The sequence below is a fragment of the Equus przewalskii genome, chromosome 16, assembly GCF_037783145.1.
Source record: "Equus przewalskii isolate Varuska chromosome 16, EquPr2, whole genome shotgun sequence".
NCBI lineage: Eukaryota > Metazoa > Chordata > Mammalia > Perissodactyla > Equidae > Equus > Equus przewalskii.
In genome coordinates this window covers 5,545,798-5,571,023 of record NC_091846.1, presented here as the reverse complement: position 1 = coordinate 5,571,023, position 25,226 = coordinate 5,545,798, and the positions used below count along the sequence as shown (strand labels likewise).

Genomic DNA, 25,226 nt, shown 5'->3' with positions numbered 1-25,226 from the left:
GAGAATTTCCTAGTAAAATTCACTATCTTTGTGATATAATCCACACAGTGCGAAACAATGAAATGAAGCTACTCGAGGGACCCTAGTCTCTGGTCAGGGAAAACCACCCTTAGGGCTCTGAGTGTGGGCAGGACCTGGGGGTGGAGGGAGGCCTCGGGCGCTTTTCAGATAGATCAGGGTCCCCAAGCTTTGAAAGTGCCGCAGTTTATCTCAAATTGGAGTCACGTCCCTATGCCTCTTTGGGGGTGAGGTAAATACATTCTTCTAAATGGCAATTCAAAGTGTAACAAGAACTCATTTATATTTAGAACAGTAAATCAGCATATATAAATAAGTAATTCAATCAGCGGCCATATTGGTCTTCTCAAATTTGCAATCTTTCCTGATTTCTACCAGTGACTCCCCCTGCCCGACTCCCCCAAATATACCCCATGCTCTTGACAAACCTTATGTGTTTCTCTACATAGTAGTCGTATCTTATTCTGAGGCAAACGCCATCATGTAGCTCTCCTTCCTCGAACCCTTCACTGAGAAAACGTCCCCACCTGGGTTTTAGTGATCTTACCTCACCTAACTTCTCTGCCGTAGCTGTCTCAACCAGGGGTGCTGTCGCTGACCTGAGAGGAGATGTGGGGAATGTGTGCAGATGTGTTTTGATTTATGGTGGCACAAGGATGGGCAAAGAGGGAGAGGAGGGTACCAACATTTACTGCCCAGGGCCAGGGATGCTCAGTGTCCTGAAATGCTCATCAGAGGCTGAACAAAGTCTAGAATCCAAGGCCTCCCCATTGGGAGATACCGTGCATGGCCTCTTCAGGTGATGGGCAGCACAGGTCCTGTGTGCTTGCTTATTCTGGGCCAGGAATGCTCTTTCTCGCCACCTAAACCCACACCTCTCCTGCCCCACTTGATCACCCTCTACTCGTTTCTTTCAAGAACCTAAATATCACTTCCTTGGAGAAGACTCTTCCTTGATCCACTAGACCAGGTTGTGTCCCTGTATTATAAGCTCCATGCGCAGCCTGGCAGCACGCTGGTAATTAGCAATTACATATGTAATTCCTGATCATCAACCTGACCTTATGTAAGGCCCCAGAGGGCACGATATCTATTGCACTCTCTGTGTCTGGCACATCACAGATATGCCATGATTTTGCTGAATGAATAAGTTCTTCTCAAAACATATTCCTACTTCCTGGGTTTAACCTCCTGAAGCTCTCCCCTGGACACCCAGAGACAGAACCAGATTCTTGCCACCAGTTCTCCTTTTACCAGTCATCCTACAAGACCTGATAGAGTCATTTCCCCAAACTGCTCTGATCAATACCCTCCTTGATCTAAATTCTATGTTGACTCTTCAGTGCCTAAACAAGGAAGTTGCAGTTTCTTAAGCTCAGGGTCGGAGCCCTCTACAACCCAGCTTTCACCGACCTTGTCCATCTTTTCCCCGTCTTACTCCCTTCAAGGACTGAACTTCTGACCACCTTCCACACCTGCCCTAAAGTCCCCCATTTTGCTTGGCTCTTCCCTCCACTTCTACACATCTCAATCCCACTTGGTCTTTCAGGCAAAGCCTAAATGTTACCTCCATTAAGACTCCCAAATGACAGGTGTTTCTCTCTTAGCCCTCTGAAATCCAATAGCACTTTACCTGTATTTTATTTGAGACAGTTATTTTCTAACTTGTTCTAGAATCATCCATGTGGGAATCTAATCTCCCTGACCAGACTACAGATTCTCTGAAGGTAAGACCCACATTGGTTCTCTTACTTGTCACCCTTAGAATCTACCATAGTGTCTTGGACAATAAATATCATATGAATGAGTTTAATGAGCAATAATGCAATCATTTTTGCTCTGTACTAATAGTGAGAATTTAAAAATTAATTCTAAAATATTCATTCAATTTGTTAGAGGAAGTCAACTAATGAACTAGAACGCCAATGGCCTTCTGTTGTTCGATGCTAAATACGCTTAATATTTGCAGTTTATTTCAACTTAAACAGTTTCACTCAATAGGTTAATGTTTCCAACACAACTAAAAAAAAAATCTTTATGCTGAAGGCTCAGTAAATATAATGAAATAATGACATTAATGATGATGGTGATAATAACAAAAACTGGAAAAAAATCATCCTATTGGCTTGCTGCTAGGCAAATTGTGAAATTTGAGGAAAGCAGATATGGGTGGCAGAAGCTAACTTGTAGTTTACTTGGTGATATCTCTTAGGTAGACTAGTAACGATTGGGAGTCTGTCTCCTTTTAAATATAGAACACATTAGGTCATTGAATGGATTTACCTAATGGAATCTAGGTAAACTATAGTAATTCCACCATAAACCTCAAGCTGCAATCTCAAAGCACATGGTCATAACTCCAGGATTAGAAAAACATTGTCTCTACTGCAAAATGGGGCTATATTAGTTCCTTTGGAAACAGGCAAGTAAATGATCATCTTGTAAAACTTCTGATAGTCCAACAGTGAGCACTTTGGAGTCACGATCACAGTGCGATGTCTAGAAAAAAAGGGTAGGAGGCTAGAGAGAGTGCTTGTGGTCAGCCCCGGCTATCTGCTGTCTCTTCCTACCTATGAAAGGCTAGGCTCAGGGAGAAGAAGACAATTGCCAAAACCATTCTTACGCTCATTGACATTGCTCCCCATCATCAGTGCATCCTGATACAGAGGGCTGCTTCTATCACCAAATTGTCACAGCCTCTAAGACAAAACTACATACGACACTCTTATATTTATAAACTGTTACTTACAAAACCATTCCAAAATAAATTAAATCCACTATGAATAAAGATGAATCACAGGAAAGCTTCAGAGTTAAAAGAAAATGATTCCGCTAGAATGTCCCTTTTGAGGTGGGGCTAGAAGTAGAAAACTTGATTTTCTGACTTAGAGACTTCGGGACTCTTGAAGGCAAAGGAGGTCTAATGAAATTGAAAGAATAGGTCATATAAATTGGCTCCGCGTGCACTTTCTCTCACTATCAGTATTTAACAGGTTAAAGAATACCAGCGAGGATGAGTCATTTCTGTTTGAATCACAAAACACATTGACAGAGAAACAAAGAAGCTTGGAAACTCCATATTCTTTGGTTCTCTGAACAATAAAAGCCCCTGTCTAGTCAACATTTGGGGTAATTTTTCCCAGGGGGATTATTACTATTTGAGAGGGATTAAAGAGTAGCATTCTAGTAATACATTTTTGTTTTCTGAAGCTAAAAGATATGTCTCTTGAAGGGACAACGTTTTGGATCTATGAATAAGTGTGAGCAAACACAGAGAGGCCACATTTCCCACAGACCCTCTTCGAGCTCCAGGGAAGACTAAAACCAGTTGGGAGAATCAGTCTGCAAATAAACTTTACAAGTTTGCTTGAAAAGTGTGTCAAAGAAAGGCGACTACTTCAGAAAACTAGGTGGAAGATGAAACTTTTACAAGATTTGAGGTACTCTGCATACAGGTATGTGAGGTTTGGAAAAGGAAGGCCCAAGCAATTAACAGAAAATTTCAAACTCATGGACAAGAGGCATCAATGTTTCACTACAGTACAGTGCTTTTCTTCAAGATCCTCGACTCAAATAGTTATTAAAAATTAAGCTTAGAATTCTTAGTATTTAAACTTTCCAGGCAACTGGAAAGAAAATGTGTTCTCAGAGCCAGAATGGATGAAACCTACAAGCTGTAAACCTGAGACTAGCTCTCATTAGATTTTAGGTATGTTTTTCTTCTAAAATTTGTTCTTGTGATTTCCAGTTCTGCAGAACCGGGAGAAAAAAACTGTGAACAACTGGCCCCAGAGGGACTGCAAAGCTACTCGCTGACAGTTGAAATCCTGAAGCCGTTACCGTGCTCCAGCGCCTTCATGGGAAACCAGAAGAGGATGAGGGAGTGGACCAAGGCGTTGATGCAGTGACCCCAGAAAACCTAAGGGAAAACAAACCAAGGGAGTCAGGAGCTGCCCACAACTCTTGACCTCTGTGTAACTCAACAAACGCCTCATTGTGAAGGATACTGGCAGTGTGCTGCACGGTTCCAGAGGTAGCATATTATTCTTGAAGTTAAAAAAAAAACCCCGCTATTTCCTCATTTTTACATACAAATGACTGGAGTATCTCCAGATAATATTAATTTAGTACAAAGACCTAAATATTTGTATACACATATACATAGACTAATACACAATCTATCCATAGCCAAAAGATGAATTATGATCCATTTTCTTTAGAATCATTAAGAAAGACAACAAAACTTTACAATAATCCATAATTGTTAATAACAGCCTGAAATTGTGTACTTTTTGAAAGCTTTAAAAACATTTTAAATGTAAATTTTTACATGGCATTCTCATTCTTTACTTTTACTCCTTAAAATCTGTCCCATTCCACTTTTTCTTTAACTTTTAGGATTTTGGTTATCACACACATTTAAAAATTCTGTTTCTTTTAATACTTGAAAGGTCAAACAAAAGAACACAAGGTTTAGTTTCTTTTAAATTATAGTTTCTTAAATGCATTTCAATCATCCTTTAAGCACTGAGATGCCAGAGCTACTAAAGCCACACTGAATTTATTTAATAATCTACAAATTGTTCTGGAAATTGTCATACAGTTTGATCCTAAATGGTGCTGGAATAACCAAAAATAATGAAAAAACTATAAGACAATAGGATTTTCCCATTTTAAATGTTCGTTTTCTACTTTTTCCCTGACCTCTGCACCCCGTCCCCCTCCAAAAAAAATCTTCAAGGTGCCTGCAAGTCAGTCTCAAGGGCATTCCCAGCCCTACTACCTTTGAAATGGGTCCGCCCTTACTTACTTCCTACCTTATATGGCCTTTGAATTCAAACTCTGTAAAAAGCAGATTTGATTTATGTAAATAATGCAAAACAAACAGACCATATTTCCCGATGCCAGAATCACAGTAAACAAGGACTGACATAGTCATCTAGATCTCCTTGTGTATAGAAGATACTAGAACCAATAGGATGCCTTTCATTTTTTCCAGTCTTGGACATGTCTATTATGCTTTCCCCAAAACAAAGCAGCTCTGAAGGGAGACTATCAGTAATACCTGGCTCAAAACGAAGCCTCCAGAGATCCTCCCCTCACTGAGGACTCCTACAACAGCCCTCCTGAGGCCCCAGAGCTACCTGCCGCACATGCGGCCAGCACACAGCATGTCAATGGCCTGGGCAATGAACCTCTGTTTAAACTTCCTAATCCCCTCCTGCACCAAAACCTAAGACAGAAACGTGGCAGTGCAGTTGTGTTCACATCTTTGCCTCCTCTGCCAAGCTGGGCACACGTCTTCCCTTCTGGCAGGTGGCACTCAGCTGCGCTGCCACACTTAGCCATCACTGCCAGGCTCAGGGAGAGCCCCTCTGCCACTCATGGGCAGAATCCTGTAACACCTGACCTAGCTTCTGCCTGGCTCTTCTCAGGACTGCCTATTCCTTTCCTGTCTAGATGCTTTTCCTTTTCTGATTCTCCAGACTGAAAAAAAAAAAAATACCCACGAATACCTGATTCCTGTGTTCACATCTGGCCAGTTTTACTCACTAGTTAAAGAAACATTTTCTTTCAAATGAAAAACCAAGCAGTGGTGGCGAGAGGGCCCTGGGTGCTGCTGGCCACACTGATGTCGGAGGCATTGTGTCGGAGGCACTGATGTGGAGAAGAGTACAAACAGGAACCCAAAGAAGCGCTACATGCAACGCGGAAACTTCCTTTCCCATTTGGCACCTCAAATTCACTGGGCTTGCTATATTGGGAGAGGGCCATGGTCTCAACTCTTTTCAAGTGCTCCCTCTAAAGCCCCGGCGTCTCACGGGCAGATAACAGGGCTGGAAGACAGAAAACAGCGCTCCACTGTTTGAGGTGACAATTCCGTAAGCACACTCTGTTTACCTTTGTGTTGAAGCCTTCGGCATTCTGGGTGATTCTGTAGAGCTGTGGAAACCTGAGCATGCTCTCCTGAGTGCAAGACCTCTCGAAGATCCCCAGAGTGAAGGGTGGCAACGCGGTGAAAATCTGTAGGAGAACAACGAGCCATCAAAAGAGGCCCTTCTGAGTCACACAGCCCAAGCGACTCAGTTCTACGGAATGAGGACTCAATTTTCAGTCAAGTCCAAACCTGAGGGTCAATGAGTCACCACTCCCAGACACTCTCCCACCAAGGAAATCAACAAAAGACCATTTTTAACTGTTACTCGTTCAGCATAAAATGAATACACCGAGGACTAAAAACATCATCACAAATACTTGATTAGCCAAGAAATCTTGTTAAATTCACAACTACCTTCCTTTGCAAAATGAGCGGTGATTTAGAATCATGGCACAGTCAGCTGTGTGAAGTGCTGTCTTTTCCGGCAGTGCCAGCCGAGGCGAGGTTTTACAACTTCCCATCCTAATGTTATATCGAATTTCAGGAAGCAAGGCATACTTTATCCATTCACTCATTTGACAGATAGTTACTGAGAATGAATTATGGGCCAGATACTTTGATAAGCACCAGGAATACAGAGATTTATAAACAGAAGAAGAAAGAAGGAAAAGAAGCAGGTCCCTGACCTCCAGGAACTCCGTCAAATGCAGAGGTGGGGACAGGGCAGCTGGCAACAGGCATATAAATAAACACATAAAACACAGTGCTCTGCAAAATTACTCCTGCGGGAGAGGAAGGAGATGAAGGGAGGGTCAAGAAAAGACTCCTGGACCAAAGAGTGTCTGACCTGTAAGATCTTGGACCTATAGGATTTGGCAGGGTGCTAAGGGATAGGGGTGAAGGGGTGCAGAAGGGAGCATTCCTATGAAAAGAGCATCCCTCACAAAGCTTCAAGGCATGAGTGACCATGGCACATTTGGGGGGAGCTTCTAAGACATGCAGGATGGTGGCCAGCTGAGGGCATGGTGCCAGGCAAGGCTGGGAAAGAGACAATCTCTTGTGGCTACAAACTCTCGGGCAGATGGTGCCTCCTGAGACTTGTCCTTTTACCTGTACTCTTGGAGTGTGGCATGCTCATATCTGTGTTTTAGAAAGAGAAAGGCAGATGCTGAAGAAGAGGTCTAGAATAAACATGTCATTTCAGCCTGGGAGGTACAGCAGCTCTGTGGGTCATGCTCTCACTTGGTTCTGGGCATGGGTCAGAGAGACTGGGTCACTCACTGCTCAGCATCAGCAGTGAGCAAATCCACACCCACAAAGCCAGCAAGCCCTCAACCCATGGGAACTGGATGTGTGTCTCTAAGAGAGCTCTGAACACACACCCATTAATGGGAGCCTGAGTATCTGGCCAGAGAAATAAGCCTTTTCCAAGTCTGTTGGGATAAAGCAATCAGAGATGCGGTGGGGTGAGGCCAATAAAACTTTCAGGCTCCTCCTCCACCCTAGAGCAGAAGGGATAACAGCCCTGGCATTTCAATGTTCTACAGAGATTTCAAGGTGAAAAAGACCAAGAGTTGTACTCATTTCCCTCACAGTAGCATAAGTTATCTGTTCAATGGCTAGAAGACGGAGCTCTCAATGAACATCTCTGAGGCTCTGCATGCTCTGAGCGCAAAAACTCACTTTAACTGTTTTGCTTAAATGTGCCATCATGCATACTGTTTATACTGTCATCTTTACTTTTTAATTTTTACTTAACTTTCTCCTTCTACCCACTTCAAATCCTGCCCCACCTTTTACCACTAGGCTAACAATCTAGTATGCCTTACTATATTTTTCACCCTGCTTACAGCATGCTATACACACATGTGTAGACTGTTTGGGAATCATTATTTGTTTTATAGAAACAAGACACTATACACATTTTTCTTCATCATATTTTTCTCACTATAATCATTGGAAGGTCTCCAGGTCCCCTGAGTGCAACACTAGGTGGTCTTTTTCATGCTCACATAAGACTTCGTAGCATGGATGTACCATATTTTTTCAACCATTCACCTACGGATAGGCATTCATTCCGTTTTCACTTCTTTGTTCTCAGAAACAATATGTAATAAACACCTATAACATATATACTTCATCTTTTGTTTCTATGGGAAGGATTCCCAGAAGCAGGGTTGCTGGGTAAAATAACATAAGTATTTTTTTGTGTGTGAGGAAGATTGGCCCTGAGCTAACATCTGTTGCCAATCTTCCTCTTTTTGCTTGAGGAAGACTTATTGAGATAACATCTGTGCCAATCTTCCTCTATTTTGTATGTGGGATGCCGCTACAGTGTGGCTTGACAAGCAGTGCTAGGTCCACACCCAGGATCCGAACCAGTGAACCCCAGGCTGCCGAAGTGGAGTGTGTGAACTCAACCACTACACCACAGGGCTGGCCCCAAGATACAAGTATTTTTAATTTCCTAGATGCTGTCTGGTTGCCTTCAAGAAAGTGCCAATCATTTATCATTCCCTCCAAATAGGACAACAATAATCTTTCCCTGCTTCCCTATCAGCAATGGATGTTACGTAATATTTAATATTCTCCAGTCTGAAAAATTAAACATATTAACTCTTACTCTAAAAAACTTTACATTTCCCCAACTACCAGTGAGTTTGAGCATGTTCTCATATATTTGTTCTACATTTAGATTTGCAATTCTGTGAAATGTCTAGTCAGGCCCTTTGTCCATTCTCTATTCATGGTTTATCCCCTTTTCTAATAGGTTTTTGAGTATAACAGATATCAACTCTGATTTATTTTATGAAATTCTATCCAAATATACTCTTTGTCCAGTGGCTTTCTTTATGGGTTTTTTTTTTTTTGCCATATAAAAGCTTTTACTTTTTATATGGTTAAGAATAGCTTCGGAGTGTCCAACTGTGGTTATGGAACTTTTCAGGAGTTCCTTGCAGGGTTCTTACAGTTTTATTTTTCACATTTAAGTCTTAATATATCTGGAATTTGTTTATCTATGTGGCACAAGATAGAAGCCCAATTTAATTTTTTTCCAAATATTTAAAGAGCCATCTGTGAGAACACAATTAATCCAAACTTTCCCAATAAACTGAAATACCATCTTTGACATTTATTCTCACACATTACAGATCTAGAATCTAGAACTGGGAACTACTTCTAGATTCTCCAGCTTATTCGTCTAGATCTATGTAAATATCACATTGACTTGGTTATGGCGGCTTTATAGTCTTGAGTGATGTTTAGTAAAAATAAATCTACCCTTATGATTGTTCTTTTTTGAACATGCTTTGTATATTTATTCTCAGGGACTTGTTAATTCTATTTATACTTCAATAACATTTTTTGCAATCCCCCTCCTACCCTCCAAGACCATCACCTGTTGGGATTCTATTTGGAATCACATAAATTTATACACTAATTCTAGAAGAGTTGATTCTTGTATGATACCAAGTCTTCCCACACGAGAAAATGGTATGCCTTTCCATTTGTTTAAATCATGTTTTGTATATTTCAATAAGATTTTGGTTTTTTTCATATACGTATTATAAAAATTATTTCTAGGCAATGTATAATTTTAATTGTTATTTTGAAAAGAATTATTACGTCCTTTACATTCCTAAGTGCTCACTGATGGAGTTTTAAAAAAGCTATTGATTGCTAGGATAGAAAATAGCTATTGATTTTTATATGTTTATTATGGATCTGGTCACCTTATCAAATTCTCTTATAATTCTACTATTTCTTTACTCGTATCTTCTGGGTTTTCTAGATATACAATCATATATGAACATACTTGTATGCCCATTTTTTGCATATTTATATAAGCACAGAAATAGTTCATCTTTTTTTCTGGTATTTGTAATAGTTATTTAATTTTCTTGGCAGTTGCTAAAAATTCCAAAACCATGCTGAATTATATAGTGATGGCAGGCAGCCCTGACTAATTTCTTATTTAAAGTGAAATAGTTTTAGAATTTTGCCATTTATGGCAACATGCTACTGGCTTTTTATAAAAAGTCTTCAGCAAAGTTACTTGGCTTCCTTCCTTCCTATTTCGCTTAGTGTTCTTTGGGGATGGCAGCTGAACTGCCTCCAATACTTTTGCAGCATCTACTGATGGGATCATGTTTTCCTTCTTTATTTTGCTGATATAATAACATTTAGAAAGATTTTTTTGTTTTGAACCTTCTGTATTCCTGAAATAAATCCTAGTTGGTTAAATATTTTATTCTTTTGATACATTGTTGAACTCTATTAGCTGATATTTTATTTAGAATTTTTGTATTTATGTTAATAAGTGAGCTGGCTCACAGTTTTCTTCTTCAAATTATGCTGGTTTGATAAAATTAAATGGGATAAATTTTCTGAAACAGTTTAAATGACATTAGAGTTATCGCTTCACTGAAAAATAGATAAAATTTAGCTGAAATCCATCTGATCACAGTAGCTTTTGTCACTGGTGGCCTCTTTAGTCTCATTTTACTCGTAAAATAAAAGGATGTAGGAATTTGACTATGGATATAGTGAGAATCTAATAGGACAGCATTCATTCATTATCTTGAGAAAGGTAAGAATTTCAAGCCAGTTTTACTGCTATTTAACCTGCTCTGAGACTGAAATTGAGAAACAGTGACTTGCTGCTTTAGCTGGCTTGGGGAATCAAACACAAAGAATAAGTACAGAAGAAGAAAAAGCAGGAGAGAAATACTGCTTGAAGAAAAGGGAAAGGGGGAATCCAACTGGGACGACGGCGTCACCAGCAAATGCCTGAGATGTCACAAAGTGCTTCTTGCACTGGGTCTCTGTGAAGTGATGCTGGAGCAGAAAAAAACTGATGAATAGGACATTATTGGCACAATAATGGCAAAACTGAAATATGGTCTAATAAGGATTACATAATGGTATTGTATCCGTGTTAAATTTCCTGCTTTTGATCAGTATACTGCGGTTACGTAAGAGAACAGTCTAAGCAACTATGCACTAAAGTAGTAAGCAGTAAGGGGGTATGTCGTCTTAACTTAGTCTCAACTGGTTCAGAAATAAATGAGTTCGCATGTGTGGGTATGCACATGCATGTAAAGAGAGGGAATGCAATGGGGGCAAAACGCTAATAACGGATGAATCTGGGTATACAGAAGCCCTTTGTACTCTTTTTGGAACTTTTCTCTAAATTTCAATTTATTTCAAACAAAAATTACCAAAACAACTTCCGTGGGGGCAAAGCTCCAAGCTTTCAAAAGGTTTGGCCCTTCCAGTATGATTGATTTTGGAGGCCAATGAGCCTTCGGAACCCACTTTACAGATCCTTGACATCTCAGCTCTCTGCCACCACTTCCTGGTGGCCGATTCCGACACCTGCACTGTGGGCTCCATAGCAACACAGGGCTGTTTCACCTTGAAATTCACTTCACTGCCACAACATTTTCTTCTCTATAGTCTGGGGGACACAAAGTACATAAAACACATTCCCAGCCCTAGGGATCAAAGGCCACTGTGAGTCTTAGACTTTATGTGCATAACCATCACTAGAAAAATTTGTTTAAAATGCAGTATCTCTAAGAAACTCTGTTAAGTCAGGTGGAACTCAGGAATCTGCATCTTTAAACAAATCCTGGCTATTCTCACACAAGTGGTCTGTGAACCATGCTTTGACCAACACTGTCCGACAGCTTGCATCTTACGTTTAGTAGGCCCTCAATAAAAGTTTGTTGGATTAAATTTGAAAGGTGTTAAAAGAAGAATCAAGCTCTCAAGCCTGAGCATGAAAATAGGGCTAAAATCCATTCATTGCATAACCAGGTGACACGTATTCCAGTCCTAGCTTTAGCTCTAAAGGACAGTCTCCTAGGTCTCAGCCTCTTATTTATAAAATACCTACATGGGCATTGGTTTGTGTGAGGTGTCAACTCTACAACACTTTGGCTCTTTCCAGGACCAAATCATTATGGAGCAGTCAGCATATTTCTTCCTAAACAGTTGCATAATTTTACCATACTCAAAATAGTTTTAAGTCCTGCAAAGTTAACAAAGTTAACAAAGTTAACAAAGTTAGTGCTCTCCCCTTAGTATACCAAGGGGAGGTCCGTGAGCCCCTATCCATGCAGTAGGTGCTTAGAGTAGCTTTTCTAGCACAGGTGATAAATGAAATCCATTCAGCCCTGCTCTCACCACCTGTCATCTTTGTCTTTCTGGGCATAAGTATTAGCGGTGAACATGCCAGCCCATTTTGTAGTGAGTAACACAGTTACTAACTGACCAACGCTGTTTAAACTCAAGATCCAAACTCAAGTCTCAGTGGCCTGTTAGTCTACACATCTGACCCTCTTAACCTGTAAGCTGCACAGGGTGAGGGCAACCTGTCACATGCAGAATTTTATACCTAGCATCTAGCATAGTGGCTACTCAAAAAATAAAGGTCAAGAGCATGGATGACTTGAATATCCAGCCACTAATGTATATACAAACCATAAATATTTATAGCACCGCGGTTTGTATTATTGCATGTGTGGTAACTTCCATCTATATCTATCTATGATGACTTCAGAGTATAAACTCCCACAGGGCAGAGAATGTCAGCGTTAAGGTCCAAAATCTGAGTGACAGTGCAACTCAAGAAATATGCCAAACTAAGGTCTCTAAACCATGAAGCTACAAGGCCCTTCATTCTTCCTGCCAGTCAAACAAAAAGTTAAGTAGCTACTTAATTATTTTACTTTATAGTTTATACTTATTTCTAGCTTTTGAATTCACTAAAGTCAAGTAATGAAAAAAGAACTCTAAAATCATGAAAAATACCAAATAAGCTATTTACCATTTGCCATTCCAGGAGTCAGAAGTCAGAATTCATTACTTTAGCACTAATTGTGGGAGAAAACATTCTTCCACAAAGACAGATAACTCTTTTAAGAAGGACAAAAAAGACACTAGATCATATACTGTATATTAATATCTATGTTTAAGAATTCAGAAATAAAATTATGAAGTGGAATGAGTTTAGATGTAGTTCAGAAATTTTTACTTGAGCTAAAAACATGGAAATGTAACAAAGACATTTAGTAAGGAGGTAACAAGGGTCTATTATCAAGATATATGGGTTAATAATTTCATGGGGTTATTCAAGAATGATCTGCTATGATTGAAACCATGTGTGCAGAGTTTGCACTTCTGCAGGATGTGTCGCAGCAACAAAGGCCCTAAAGATGTATTTTTGCTGCCTGCTATGTATACAGATGATTGACTTAGATACACTTCCGAGACATAAACAGTAAAGGAATGTCACTGAAGTCCTGCATGCTATCAGATAGAGATAGGGAATGCTTACCACATTGTACAAGCCGATGCACCAACGTTCAAATAAAATCTGCCCAGAAAATCCATTAACAAAGGCGAACCAAAGCTGAAAGAGAAGAAAGTTCATGAAGTTTTATATCAATATTGACCTAAATGTTTCCATTTACTGAAGAAGTAGCGGGGAATGTGGACCACCAGCTGGACACAGCTGCTGAGGGATGAAGAGCTGCAGAACCGGAGCAGTTGTTCTTTCATAAAATATAAATTCTCAATATCACAATCACCAACATTTTAAGGAAAATTTATATTTAAGGCACAAATCAATTTTAAGAGGTAATATGCACATATTTACAGGAAAGCAATTGATGTTTAATTTATATCTGTTTTGTGTCAATACTTTCTCATTGACTAGAAGAGTATCAACTTCACGTTCTTTTCCCCTATAAAGTTTATTTGATAAATATAATTTACCTTTGTAGGCTTTTAAGTAGATAAAAACGGTAAACAAAAAATAGCAAAAACTCCTGTCGGTCATGTGTGTTCTTAGTTCATAAAACAGTGACCCTCCTTAATGGAATGTCCACCGCTTCAGCAAAGGTCAAAATACAGTAGTATGAAAGAAACATGCTCAAATCATCATTTGGAGTAACATGGTATGTATAAATAAATAAAATGTAGACTATTATTTATGTCTTCAAGTAGACTATAATTCTAATTGATTAGGCAATGCTGACATAAAAACAACTGCAGAGCAAAGTGCTAGGGACATGCACGAGAGGGGTACAAAACCATTTTAGAGAAGAAGCCATCACCGGGTATAATTGGGAGAAGACGCAGAGGTGGTATGAGTAGAGTAGAAGAGGGGCGAGCCATCAGGAGGATGGGCGGGAACCTGCTTTAGAAGGGAGCAAATCCGGAAATGTGGAATACAAAATGCTGCTGTTTAAAATTCAGTTAAATGTACAGGATAAGTCAGTATTCCAGTGATTTGGGGTAGACTTTAGAGTATCCCATGCTAAAATCACAGAATCCACCTTGTGGTGTAAAATCCTGACAGCCTGAGGCCGTTACCATGGTGGAACTACACTGGCAACACAGCTGATCTCTGCGTAGAGATCAACTCTGATACTGAAATTTTACTGCGTCAGATTTTTCCAAATCAGTTTCTAGACTCCACCAGACTTAGTTTCTTAAGATGGTAATTATTACCCTAACTGTACAACTGTACCCAGTATGATACGTGGTACAAACAGGGACTCATCACGTTCCTGTGGGATCAAATGAAACACCTCAGTTCAATTGCCAGATGAAGTTTCCTTAAGCACAGCTTTCATCATCTCATTGCCCGGTTCAAAAAACTCCTAGGGATCCGTCCTAAATCTAAGATAAGCTTGCTGACCTTAAAAAGTCCTTCCACACTCCTAGTCACTCAATTTCAACTACCTCCCAAGAGGTCCCCATGAGGCCTGGCTGTTCTCGGTGAAGAAATATTGGTAGAGAACTATAAGAACCAGAAATTTGTGCTGTGCTCTGTGCTCAGGATATTTTTACAACACCAACCCAAATATTAGCCATCCCTACAACAACAACTGCAATCGCACTGCCTCCCCACTACTCGAGGTCTTGGCAGACATCCTTCAACCAAACTTTTAGTGCAATGAGAGTCCAGATCCACGCCTGATTCAAACATATTTGTCTATTGTTTAACCTAATTTTCCCAAGATTATGTTATACCTCTATATTTTCCTAGTCAAACAACTGAGCGAACACTGATAAATATCTAGTGATCATTTAACTATTTTCTTGCATAATTCAGTTAATGTATTGTCTTTTGTTGAAGATGGAGTACTGATATTCCTGTTGCCTTCCCCTCGCTAATATCAATCGAAAACAGCAAAAATAATTGAAAGTAGAAAAGAACTACTTTCAATGAAACCATGAGATAGCCTTAATTAAAACTACAAATGACATAGAAAAGAAGTTGATAAATAGGACAAGATTAGATCACATTGAGGTAGAATGTTAATAGCTGACAAAACCTACAGATTAAAAAGGTTTCTAATCTAAGAAATAGGTGAAACACCCAAGAAATAGCTGAACCAACTCTTACTTAGAAGGTAAAATTGAGAAGTAGGACAAGTCACACTGAGGTCCCTGGACCAATTCAACACAACAGATAAATTGAAGTTGAAGGACAATATATGCACATATGCTTTTATCCCCCAAGAAGCAAGTGACAGGTGCAGAAGAGACAGAACATTTGATGAGAAAGTGTTCCGAGACAACTTTGAAACCCCGCTTCTCTAGACATCATCAAAAAACAATGGAAAAAAAAGGAATATGACAAAAAGCACATGAAATAATCTCTATAGAAGGAACCAGATCACAGAGCAGAAGAAAATTTTGATGTTCTCGGAGAACCTAAAAGACGTAAAGAAAGGGTGGCTTTTCATTGAAATAAGAATTAAAATAAGATATGTAAGATAGCAAAGAAGGAAACAAATAAGAAACAGTCAGTGTTACAGACTAAAGCCACATAAAGGGAAATAAAACCCAGAATTGACCTTGCTGAAAGCAGTCAGGGATAGGTAGGGTAGGCTTGAGAAAACAAATGCTAACCAAAGGACATGAGGTTAACACTGATTTTAAGAGAAAATGATAGCCTTTCAAAGATAATTAAAAAAAAATTCCAAAAAGTTGCACCTAAAAAAAGAAAGCCCTACTCTGTAGAGTAGAAAAACAAAATGTCTAAAGACATAATAGAAGAAAAGTTTCTGAAATATTCTAAAACCTTAACCAGCTTGCAGAGAGGGCATCCTTTGTCCCCAGGAAACAAAACAACAGATAGAGAAGGATCAACACCCACACATATCCTGATACATGAACTAATGAGTTTTAAAATTTTATAAGATCAATTCTTTAATATATTCAGGCGGAAAAGGCAATTAACCTACAAGTGGAAAAATCAAGTTGGCTTCATATTTGTCTCTGGTGGTGTACAGGACCAGAAGCCAGTAGTGAATGTTTACAAATCCTTAAGGAAATAAAGTATAACAAGACTTTTAGCAAAAGATAGAAACCAAAGAAACATCAAGAACTGAAAACATAACATAAAATGTGATAATAGAAGTAATACTAAATATGGCTGTTATATTAATAATAGAAAAAATTTAAAAGGCTCTATGGATACAAAAATAAAATCCAAAATATATGCCATGTACAAGAGAAATATGTCAAACAAACATGGAAAAGAAACACTATTTGAATAAGATCAAACTTATAACACTGACTTACAAAGCCCCACAGACGGAGCCCTCGCCTCCTGTTCTGACAACACCGCTTGTCCCTTCACTAAAGCCACAACGGCCCTCTGTCGGTTCCTTGCAATCGCCAAGTATGGATCCAACTTTCTGATTGTGCACTCAAATATGAGGCAATTGTGTCAAGAGCATTTGGTTAATAAGCCATCTTCATCTCACTTGTTTGAAAGGACCTTTATTATATAATAAATTACCACAACATATAGAAAAAATTTGTGGTATTTTGGTCTCACTGCATATACTCAAATTAATTACAGATGGCGTGAATATTTACACATAAAAAAATCAAAGCATTAGGAGAAAACAGGAAAAGAAAAGGTTTTTTTTGTATATGAAACTGACTATAAGACATTAAACTCAGAAATTATACAAAAAGAGGGATAAACTTGGAAGACTTTCTATAGAGAAAAATATTAATAAATTTAAAAGAAAATAAATAAACAGTAGAAATATTTGTAACATCTTTGAAGACAAAGGCCTAATTTCCTTAATATATAGAGACTTATAATAAATGAGGAAAAAAACACCTGACAGGCTGTTAGGAAAATAGGCCAAGAGTATATGCAGTGTGATCACAGGGGAAAAAACAATTTATAGATACAGGAACTGTTACTTTTTATGAAACACATGCACAAATGGATATCATTTTTTACTTAACAGACGGGCAAAGATTTAAGTTTGATAACCCAAGGAAATAACTACTCTCATACACAGATGGTAATCTAGCATTGTCTACAAATATGTTCAATGTACTTTACCTTTGACCCAGGGATTCCATTTTCAGGGACATACTCTAAATTATATCTAATAGCTATAATCACATAGTATTCTTCATGAACATACAAGGATGTTTACTGTGGCATTATTTGGAAAGATAAAAAATTAGAACCTACATGGACATTGATAGCTGGTTAAAGGAACTATGGCTCATCCATAACAATGAAACACTATGCAGACATTAAAAAGAATAAATAAATCTATAAGCACTATAATTAAAAAATGCCATAGATCCTATTAAAATGAAAAATATCAAGGTATATGTTGAATCATTATGATTATGCAGAATAGATGTCCATACTCATTTATGCATGGCAACTTTCTGGATGACATAAGAAGTGTTAATATTCGTTATCTTTAGGTAGTAGATGTGCTATCTAGCAGGTAGTATGGAGACTCATACTTCTCGTACTATTCTGAACTTTTTAAACACGTTCATGTCTTATGTATATAACTGTTTCAAGCAGTTATTCTCCACCAGGGTTGATTTTGCCTCTGAGGAGACACTTGACAATGTCTGGAGACCTTTTTGAGGGTGCTCTTGGCATCGGTTGGGTAGAGGCCAAAGATTCTGCAAAATATCCTACAATGCCCAGGACAGTTCCCTACAACCAAGAATTATATGATCCAAAACATCAGTAGTGCCACTGTTGAAAAACCCTGGATGAAAGAAATAGATTTATTAGGTCAACCTGATAAAACTTAGAACTTCTGTTGTAACAGATGTTTGTTACAATGTACAAACATTGTATAAGCAATGTACAAGCAAAACAATGACCTGTGACAGACTGCAGGAAGCCATGATTATATTTGTATGTATGGGGTGTGGGTTCAGAAATCTTCACTTCTCTTTGAGTCACTCCCCTCTGGCCTAACCTCATACACAGAACCATAGGCCCTATTCTTTAAAGGCCATAGTAACATGCGATGTGAACCAGAACTTCACAAATTTACATCCCTAAGCCAGAATTACATCTTTATAACTTATTAATGAGAAATTAAGGACTGTGAGTGAATTTCATATAACTAAGACACTCAAGCTGTTCAAAACATACAAGGGGAAAAAAATCCTAAGAAATTGAGCATCTCTTTCCCAGCATTAACCTTCGCTCCAAGCAATCCTGAACCGTAGAAAAATTTTCAATCCTTATTTCAGATTAACATCTTTGATTAGCTGAATGTTGAGATATTTTCTCTAAAAGCCAGTGTTCTGTTTCTGTCCAAGTTGGCAGTGGCTCGGCCACGGTTTTCTTCAAAGACTTTTGATCTGTTTGTACTAATTTTTATCAGTTGCAGGTGCTGCAGCTTTTTGAAAAGTATAAACAAGTTCATTCTCAACATTTTCAATTCAGTTTCAATCTTCATTCAAATAATCCACCATTAGATGGTTACACTTGTTTATCTCATTGGAAATATTTATTTGGTAGAGAAAAGAATTAAAACCAAAATAAACAAAACAAACAAAGTCCATCTCCTAATTTCAAAATCCATGAGCTGGTTTTCTCTTACATTGTAAACGCTCAAACTTGATTTCATTTTGGCAAGACTTCCATAGGTGAAATGGAAAAAGTATGCGAACACACTGTATTTTTAAATATTTTTACAAACTTATTTAGTTTGTATTTATTCATGAGACAGGTACACGATGGCTCCCTGACACATTATAAAATCAGACTTTCACACTGGTTAGTCACATACAAATGTTAATTCACATACAAAAAAGAAAACACTGCCCAATTCCTCCACATTAATGTCATTTTTGGTGGACCACAAGTTCCAAGCTGCATACACCAATGCCCTCAATGCAAACAGATGGCCATTCCTCTCTGATGTGCAGTTCCCTGGACCGTGGCTTGCTTACAGACACTAAATTTTACTCTTCTGGACTAATGTGGAAAAAGACTCCTCTGCCTTTACTCTCTTGTTAACTAGGAATGCTATTAAATGAACGCAGTCAAAGCGGAGAGGGCCAGGTTCTGCCTGGACGGCCTCAGACTTGGTGAGTTGGTGGGAAGACCTGCCAAGCACTGACAGCTTGCCAAGCTCCTGGGGTTTTTGGTCCTCAAATGCAGTGCTGTTAGGAGCAAACTGACCCAAATTTATTAAATGGCTTTTCCTTCTTGGAAAAAGATCTTTCTTTGCTTTAACTGCTGCCTCTCTGCCAAAAATGCAGTAACCGTCTTGGCTAATTGCACAGAGTCTGGTCTAGAGGTCCCGGCTGCCATTGCACAACCTCAGAGGCTGGACCCGCCACCACTCAGGCTCTCAACTAACAGCCGACGTACTTAGATGATTGCTTCCTTTGGGGAAGGGAGGACCTGTTCCTTGATTTATTCTGTTCTTCCAAGACCTATGGCAGAGACTGAAGTGGAAAAGAACCCTACTGAGAATAATTAAATAAATTAGCCATTGAGTTTCTCTCTAAAGTGGCAATAACATCTTGATCTACTGATTTGCACATCAAGTCTGAACTGCTTAGCTAGCATTAAAGATACCTGTTTAAAAGTTAAAGCCCTACAATCTTTTTGGAATTTGATCTGGCAATATGTATTAGGATAAAAAATAAGCATCTTGAAATTCTGTTTTCAGAAATTTATTTCTCATAAATAAAAGCACCTGTACATAAAAACATACCCTGTTTTTGAAGTATTGTTAATAGTGAAAAATACAACAAAGCAAAAAGCATAAGGAAAAAAATCCCCCTAAAGTTCTTTATTAGGGGTCAACGTAGCAAGTCTACGAAATATTAAGCACTTATCTTTTAACGTGTTAAATCTATATGTATGTAAATGAAGGAATATATGCCAAAGAAATAGGATTAGACTGATAAAAGAAAAGGCAAAATAAATAAGTCAGTAGGTAGGAAGGTAGATGATCAAGGGAAAAGAATCAGGAATGCTATAATAGAACAAAGGTTATCAGAAATAACAATAAGTAGTAGTAATAATAAAAATGGTAGTAGCAAAATACCCCAGAAACTTCTCCCTCAAGTATCTTTTGTCCAATAATTATAGGATTGAGTGGCCAGAATTAGATGCAGACTATTGTAATAAATGGGCATGGCTCCATCTTGAAAATCTTTGGTGAGTTTTCTCTTTCTGAGTCAGTCCCGGGCAGGTACAATACTAGCAACAAACACCAAATACTTAGAAAACTTCTAAGGACTTTTCAAGGCAAACAAACAAACAAAAAAGAAAGCTACAGAGGAATGTGTATAGGATCCAATTTTGTAAACCACAACAAAAATGCCCCATGTTGACACACATTTGTATGAGTGCAAAGAGAGGTATGGAAGGCTCGCTAAATTTCCCTACTGATTCCCTGAGCAGACATGGAGGCAGATGAGGGGAAACCATTTCTACTCTGTACATCTCTATTATCGTTACAACAAATAGGCGTTACTTCAAAGAAGTATGCAGAAGAAAAGACCTTGTTATTCTCTAACACTACACCATGCTCATTTCTCTCTTCACATCCTATGATTTTTGTTGCCTTGTTATCTGTCTACTCCACCCTTTGAAAGACACAGGCAGGCAGAGATTATATCGATTCCATTCACCGTTACATGCTCAGGATTTAGCGCAGTGGCTGGCATATAGTAGGTGCTAAATAAATGAATACACGCAGAAAATTAATATTTAACATTAAAGAAGAAAGGTCACATAAAAGTGAGCATAGGACCGATCATGGAACTGGCCAAACAGGTTCATCCTAGTTCGAGCACTTAATTGCTATGTGAGCACAGGTGACTTTTTTTTCCCTGAATGAATGGAAAGAAAACCACACACTGTAGAATTGTCATTTTTCCTGTTTTTGATGATGATGATAAAAGCTAACATGCATTTCACACTTACTCTATGCCAAGAATCTTGCAACACTCTAAATGGATTCTCTCATTTAAACTTCACAGCAATCCTAACAAGTAGGCATTATCCCCATTTCACAAATGAGGAAATCAGGGCACAGAACAGATTAAAGATAGTATGGCTGGTACCAAATAGGTGTTTACTAGACTGTAGTTATTAACAATAGACCCTAAATGACAAGTAATTTTTTAAAACATCAAAGTAAAGGCAATTCAGAATTGAATGAATATTTATGGCTATGAACTTACAAAGCAAGCCCTGATGGTCTAGTGGTTAAGATTCGGCGCTCTCACTGCCATGACCCGGCTTCATTCCCCGGTCAGGGAAGCACATCACCCACCTGTCTGTCGGTTGTCATACCTTGGCGGAGGAGGAGTGTTGCTGTGATGCTGAAAGCTACGCCATATCAGCAGGGTCACCCAGGGTGGAGTGGATTTCAGAAGAGATTTCAGACTAAGATAGACCAGGAAGAAGGACCTGGCCACCTACTTCCAAAAAACTTGGCCGTGAAAACCCTATGAATGAATTGTCTGATACAGCACCAGTGAGTGAGAGGATGGCCAAAGAGATGGGGCAGCGTTCCACTCTGCTGTATATAGGGTTGCTAGGAGTCGAAATCAAATTCATGGCACAAACAACAACAAAACTTATAATGCTGTTGATATTTTAAGACTGTAACATTAACAAAATACTTCACATCTATAAGCACATAAGCAGATTGAAAAACTTAAGAAAATGATCCAAATCTTAAGCTTCTGATGCCATGTAAGGAAGCTAAAGGATCCTTTTTAGATTAGGGCATAAACTGTTTTGAAAATCAGGCTGGAAAAATCTTCCCCATTTTGCATAATAAAGTACAATCACTCTAGGGGCCAGCCTGGTAGTGCAGCGGTTAAGTTCACACCTTCAGCTTCAGTGGCCCGAGGTTCGCCGGTTTGGATCCCAGGTGCAGACATGGCACCGCTTGGCATGCCATGCTGTGGCAGGCGCCCCACATATAAAGTAGAGGAAGGTGCGCACGGATATTAGCTCAGGGCCAGGCTTCCTCAGCAAAAAAGAGGAGGATTGGCAGCAGATGTTAGCTCAGGGCTAATCTTCCTCCAAAGAAAAAAGATACAATCACTCTAGTTTGAAATATTTTCCTGCAATATCTGAGCTAAAATACTGCAATCTTTTGCTAACATGGATGAAACTGACCCAGTAGACAATCAAAAGTAAACCACTTACCTTTCATTATCCAAATTCTTTGAATAAAAGAACCCCACAAATTAATACTAATGTGACAATCTAAGTTATGTTTAAAGGGGTTCGAATTTCAAAAAGTATAAAATAGAAAGTATTACATGCAAATAAATGCATACACATATGATGTGCACATACAAATTTCCTACTTTAGAATTTTATTTTCTATTAAAATCTCAAATAATGCAAGAAGTTGAATCTATAGCTCAAAAGTCAAAAAGTTAATAAGGGGAAGTCTGGTAAACACTTTTAAAGTTTCCTTAATTAATTTTTCAATGCTACAAAATGCCTCTGTTTCTGCAAAATTACATGCTTATACTACGGCACATCAAGTAAATACAAAATCGTGTTTCCCTCCCATAAAAGGCCATAAAACCAACCAGATGGTGTATGCAAAATTAAATTGATTTTTAATAAGGAATTCTTGGCACAATAGAATGTAATCGCTCCAAATTTTGTCAAGGACTACTTACATTTTTTTATAGTTTAAGGCTTAGATTCTTCAGCTCAAATCGTGTGCTACAGTGTTAGGCGACCAAACGGCTCTGGAGACCAGTAATGAAATAATGAGTCTTTCATCTGGAGGGCATTGGTTAGGATCTGCTAGCGTTCATTAATGACACAGTCGTTTCCAACCTCTGGTGTTGGAACAGTGGCGGGGGTTTTATTATGGAAGGGGTAGCAGAAATATGTATAAGATCATTTCATTTATGGACAGGACCTATGGCAAATATTTGAGAACATGCGTTGTATAACCAATAAAGTTACGTCTTAACATATTGACAGTAAGATTTAACGCCTATGCCTGGTTCCACAGACTAGAGTCGTAAGAAGGCAGCAGAGTTTTGATGCTGTCCCCCTACCCCTGCCAGCCACATGATCCCTGTAGCCTGGGCAAGATGTGACATTTCTTTTACTTATTTTCTTGTTCTAGAAATTGGCAGAAAGGTCTGTCTACCCTCTCAGGGGAGGATTACAAGGAAAGACTCACAGGTATTCTTTTAAAAATTCAGCTATTGAACCATTTATTAAGACTCTCCTTCAAATTATGCTCTGTGCAATGTGTAGGGGTCACAAAGGTGAAGCAGATGCCATCCTTGCCCTTAAAGAATTCAGTGCAGCTGGGGACAGGTTTGGGACAAATCAGGGTTACAGAAAAATTCTTTGGGAACATAAAAGGAGGGAGAAATGGGCTTTGTCTATAGGAATCACCACAGCTTTTCCAGAGGTGGTGGGCACTTGGGCCGGTCTTACAGCAGCAGATTCCATGCATCAATTGGGTGGGGGAGAAGGGACACTAAACGTAGAGGGAACAACTTGTACATAACTGTGCAGATGTGAATTTCCAGGTGGCTAGAGCAAGGAAAGTGAAGCGAGAGGAGAGGGCTGAGTGCAGGCTGTGCAGGACACTAGACAGGTTCTTCAAATATGTGGACAGCGCATACATTGCCTTTGAAAAAAACTATGAATCTCAAAAACTATTCAATATATTTTTATTTATTGTGGTAAAATATACACAACATAAAATTTACCATTTTAACCATTTGTAAGTGTACAAGCCAGTGGCATTGAGCACATTCGCATTGTTGGAAAACCATCGCCACTATCCATCTCCAGAACTTTTTCATCGTCCCAAACCAAAACTGTTCCATAAACAATAACTCTCCATTCCCCCTCCCTGCAGTCCCTAATAGCCACTCTTCTACTTTCTGTCTCTAGGAGTTTAACTATTCTAGTTACTTTATACAAGTGGAATCATGCAATGTTTGTCCTTTTGTGCCTGCCTTCTATCTTTCAGCACAATGTTCTGAAGGTCCATCCATGTTGTAGCAATTACCAGAATTCATTTTTAAGGCTGAATAATATTTCATTGTATGTATATACCACACTTTGCTTATTCATTCCTCCATGGATGGACACTTGGGTTGTTTCCACTTTTGGCTTCTATGAACACTGGTGTCCAAATATCTGTTCAAATCCTTGCTTTCAATTCTTTTGAGTATATATCCAGAAGTAGAATTGCTGGATTTTATGGTATTTCTATGTTTAACTTTTTGAGGAGCCTCCATACTGTCTTCCATAGTGGCTGCACCATTTTACTTTCCCACTAGCAAGGCATAAAGCTTCCAATTTCTCCACATCCTTACCAACACTCGTTCTTTCCTTTTCGTTTTTTTTTTATAGCAGCCATCCTAATGTGTATGAATTGGTATCTCACTGTGGTTTTGATTTGTATTTCCCTAATGGTTAGGAATGTTGAGCAATTTTCATGTGCTTATTGGCCACTTGTATATCTTCTTTGGAGAAATGTCTATTCAAGTCCTTTACTGACTTTCGAATTGGGTTTTCTTGTTGTTGTTGAGTTGTAGGAGCTCTTTATATATTCTGGATATTAATCCCTTATCAGATATATAATTTTCAAATATTTTCTCCCATTCTGTGGGAGAATCCAAATGTCATAATTTTCTCCCTAAGTGTTCTTCTGAGAGTTTTATAGTTTTAATTCTCCTCTTTAGGTCTTCGATCCACTTTAAGTTAATTTTTCTATATAGTGTAACATAAGAGTTCAATTTTCCTTTGCATGTGGATATTCAGTTTTCCAAGCACCATTTGTTGAAAAGATGGTCCTTTCCCCATTGAAGAGTCTTGACATCCTTATCAAAAATCATTTGGGGGCTGGTATGGTGGTGCAGCAGTTAAGTTCGCATGTCCCGCTTCTCAGGGGCCCGGGGTTCGCCGGTTTGGGTCCCGGCTGCTGACATGGCACCTCTTGGCAAAAGCCATGCTGTGGTAGGCATCCCACGTATAAAG

The 25,226-nt window shown here is 38.8% G+C and overlaps 1 protein-coding gene across 11 annotated transcripts in view; it reads right to left on the bottom strand.

Annotated features, from left to right (window-relative positions):
* ATP8A2 (ATPase phospholipid transporting 8A2) overlaps nt 1-25,226 on the bottom strand; it is a 591,936-nt gene that overhangs the window by 166,402 nt on the left and 400,308 nt on the right. For all 11 annotated transcript variants that reach the window (XM_070578675.1, XM_070578681.1, XM_070578680.1 and 8 more), the window contains 3 exons: nt 13,242-13,316; nt 5,920-6,042; nt 3,859-3,937 (listed from right to left, as the gene is read on the bottom strand). In XM_070578675.1, coding sequence (XP_070434776.1) covers nt 3,859-3,937; nt 5,920-6,042; nt 13,242-13,316 — 277 coding nt within the window. The remainder of the gene's footprint in view (nt 1-3,858; nt 3,938-5,919; nt 6,043-13,241; nt 13,317-25,226) is intronic.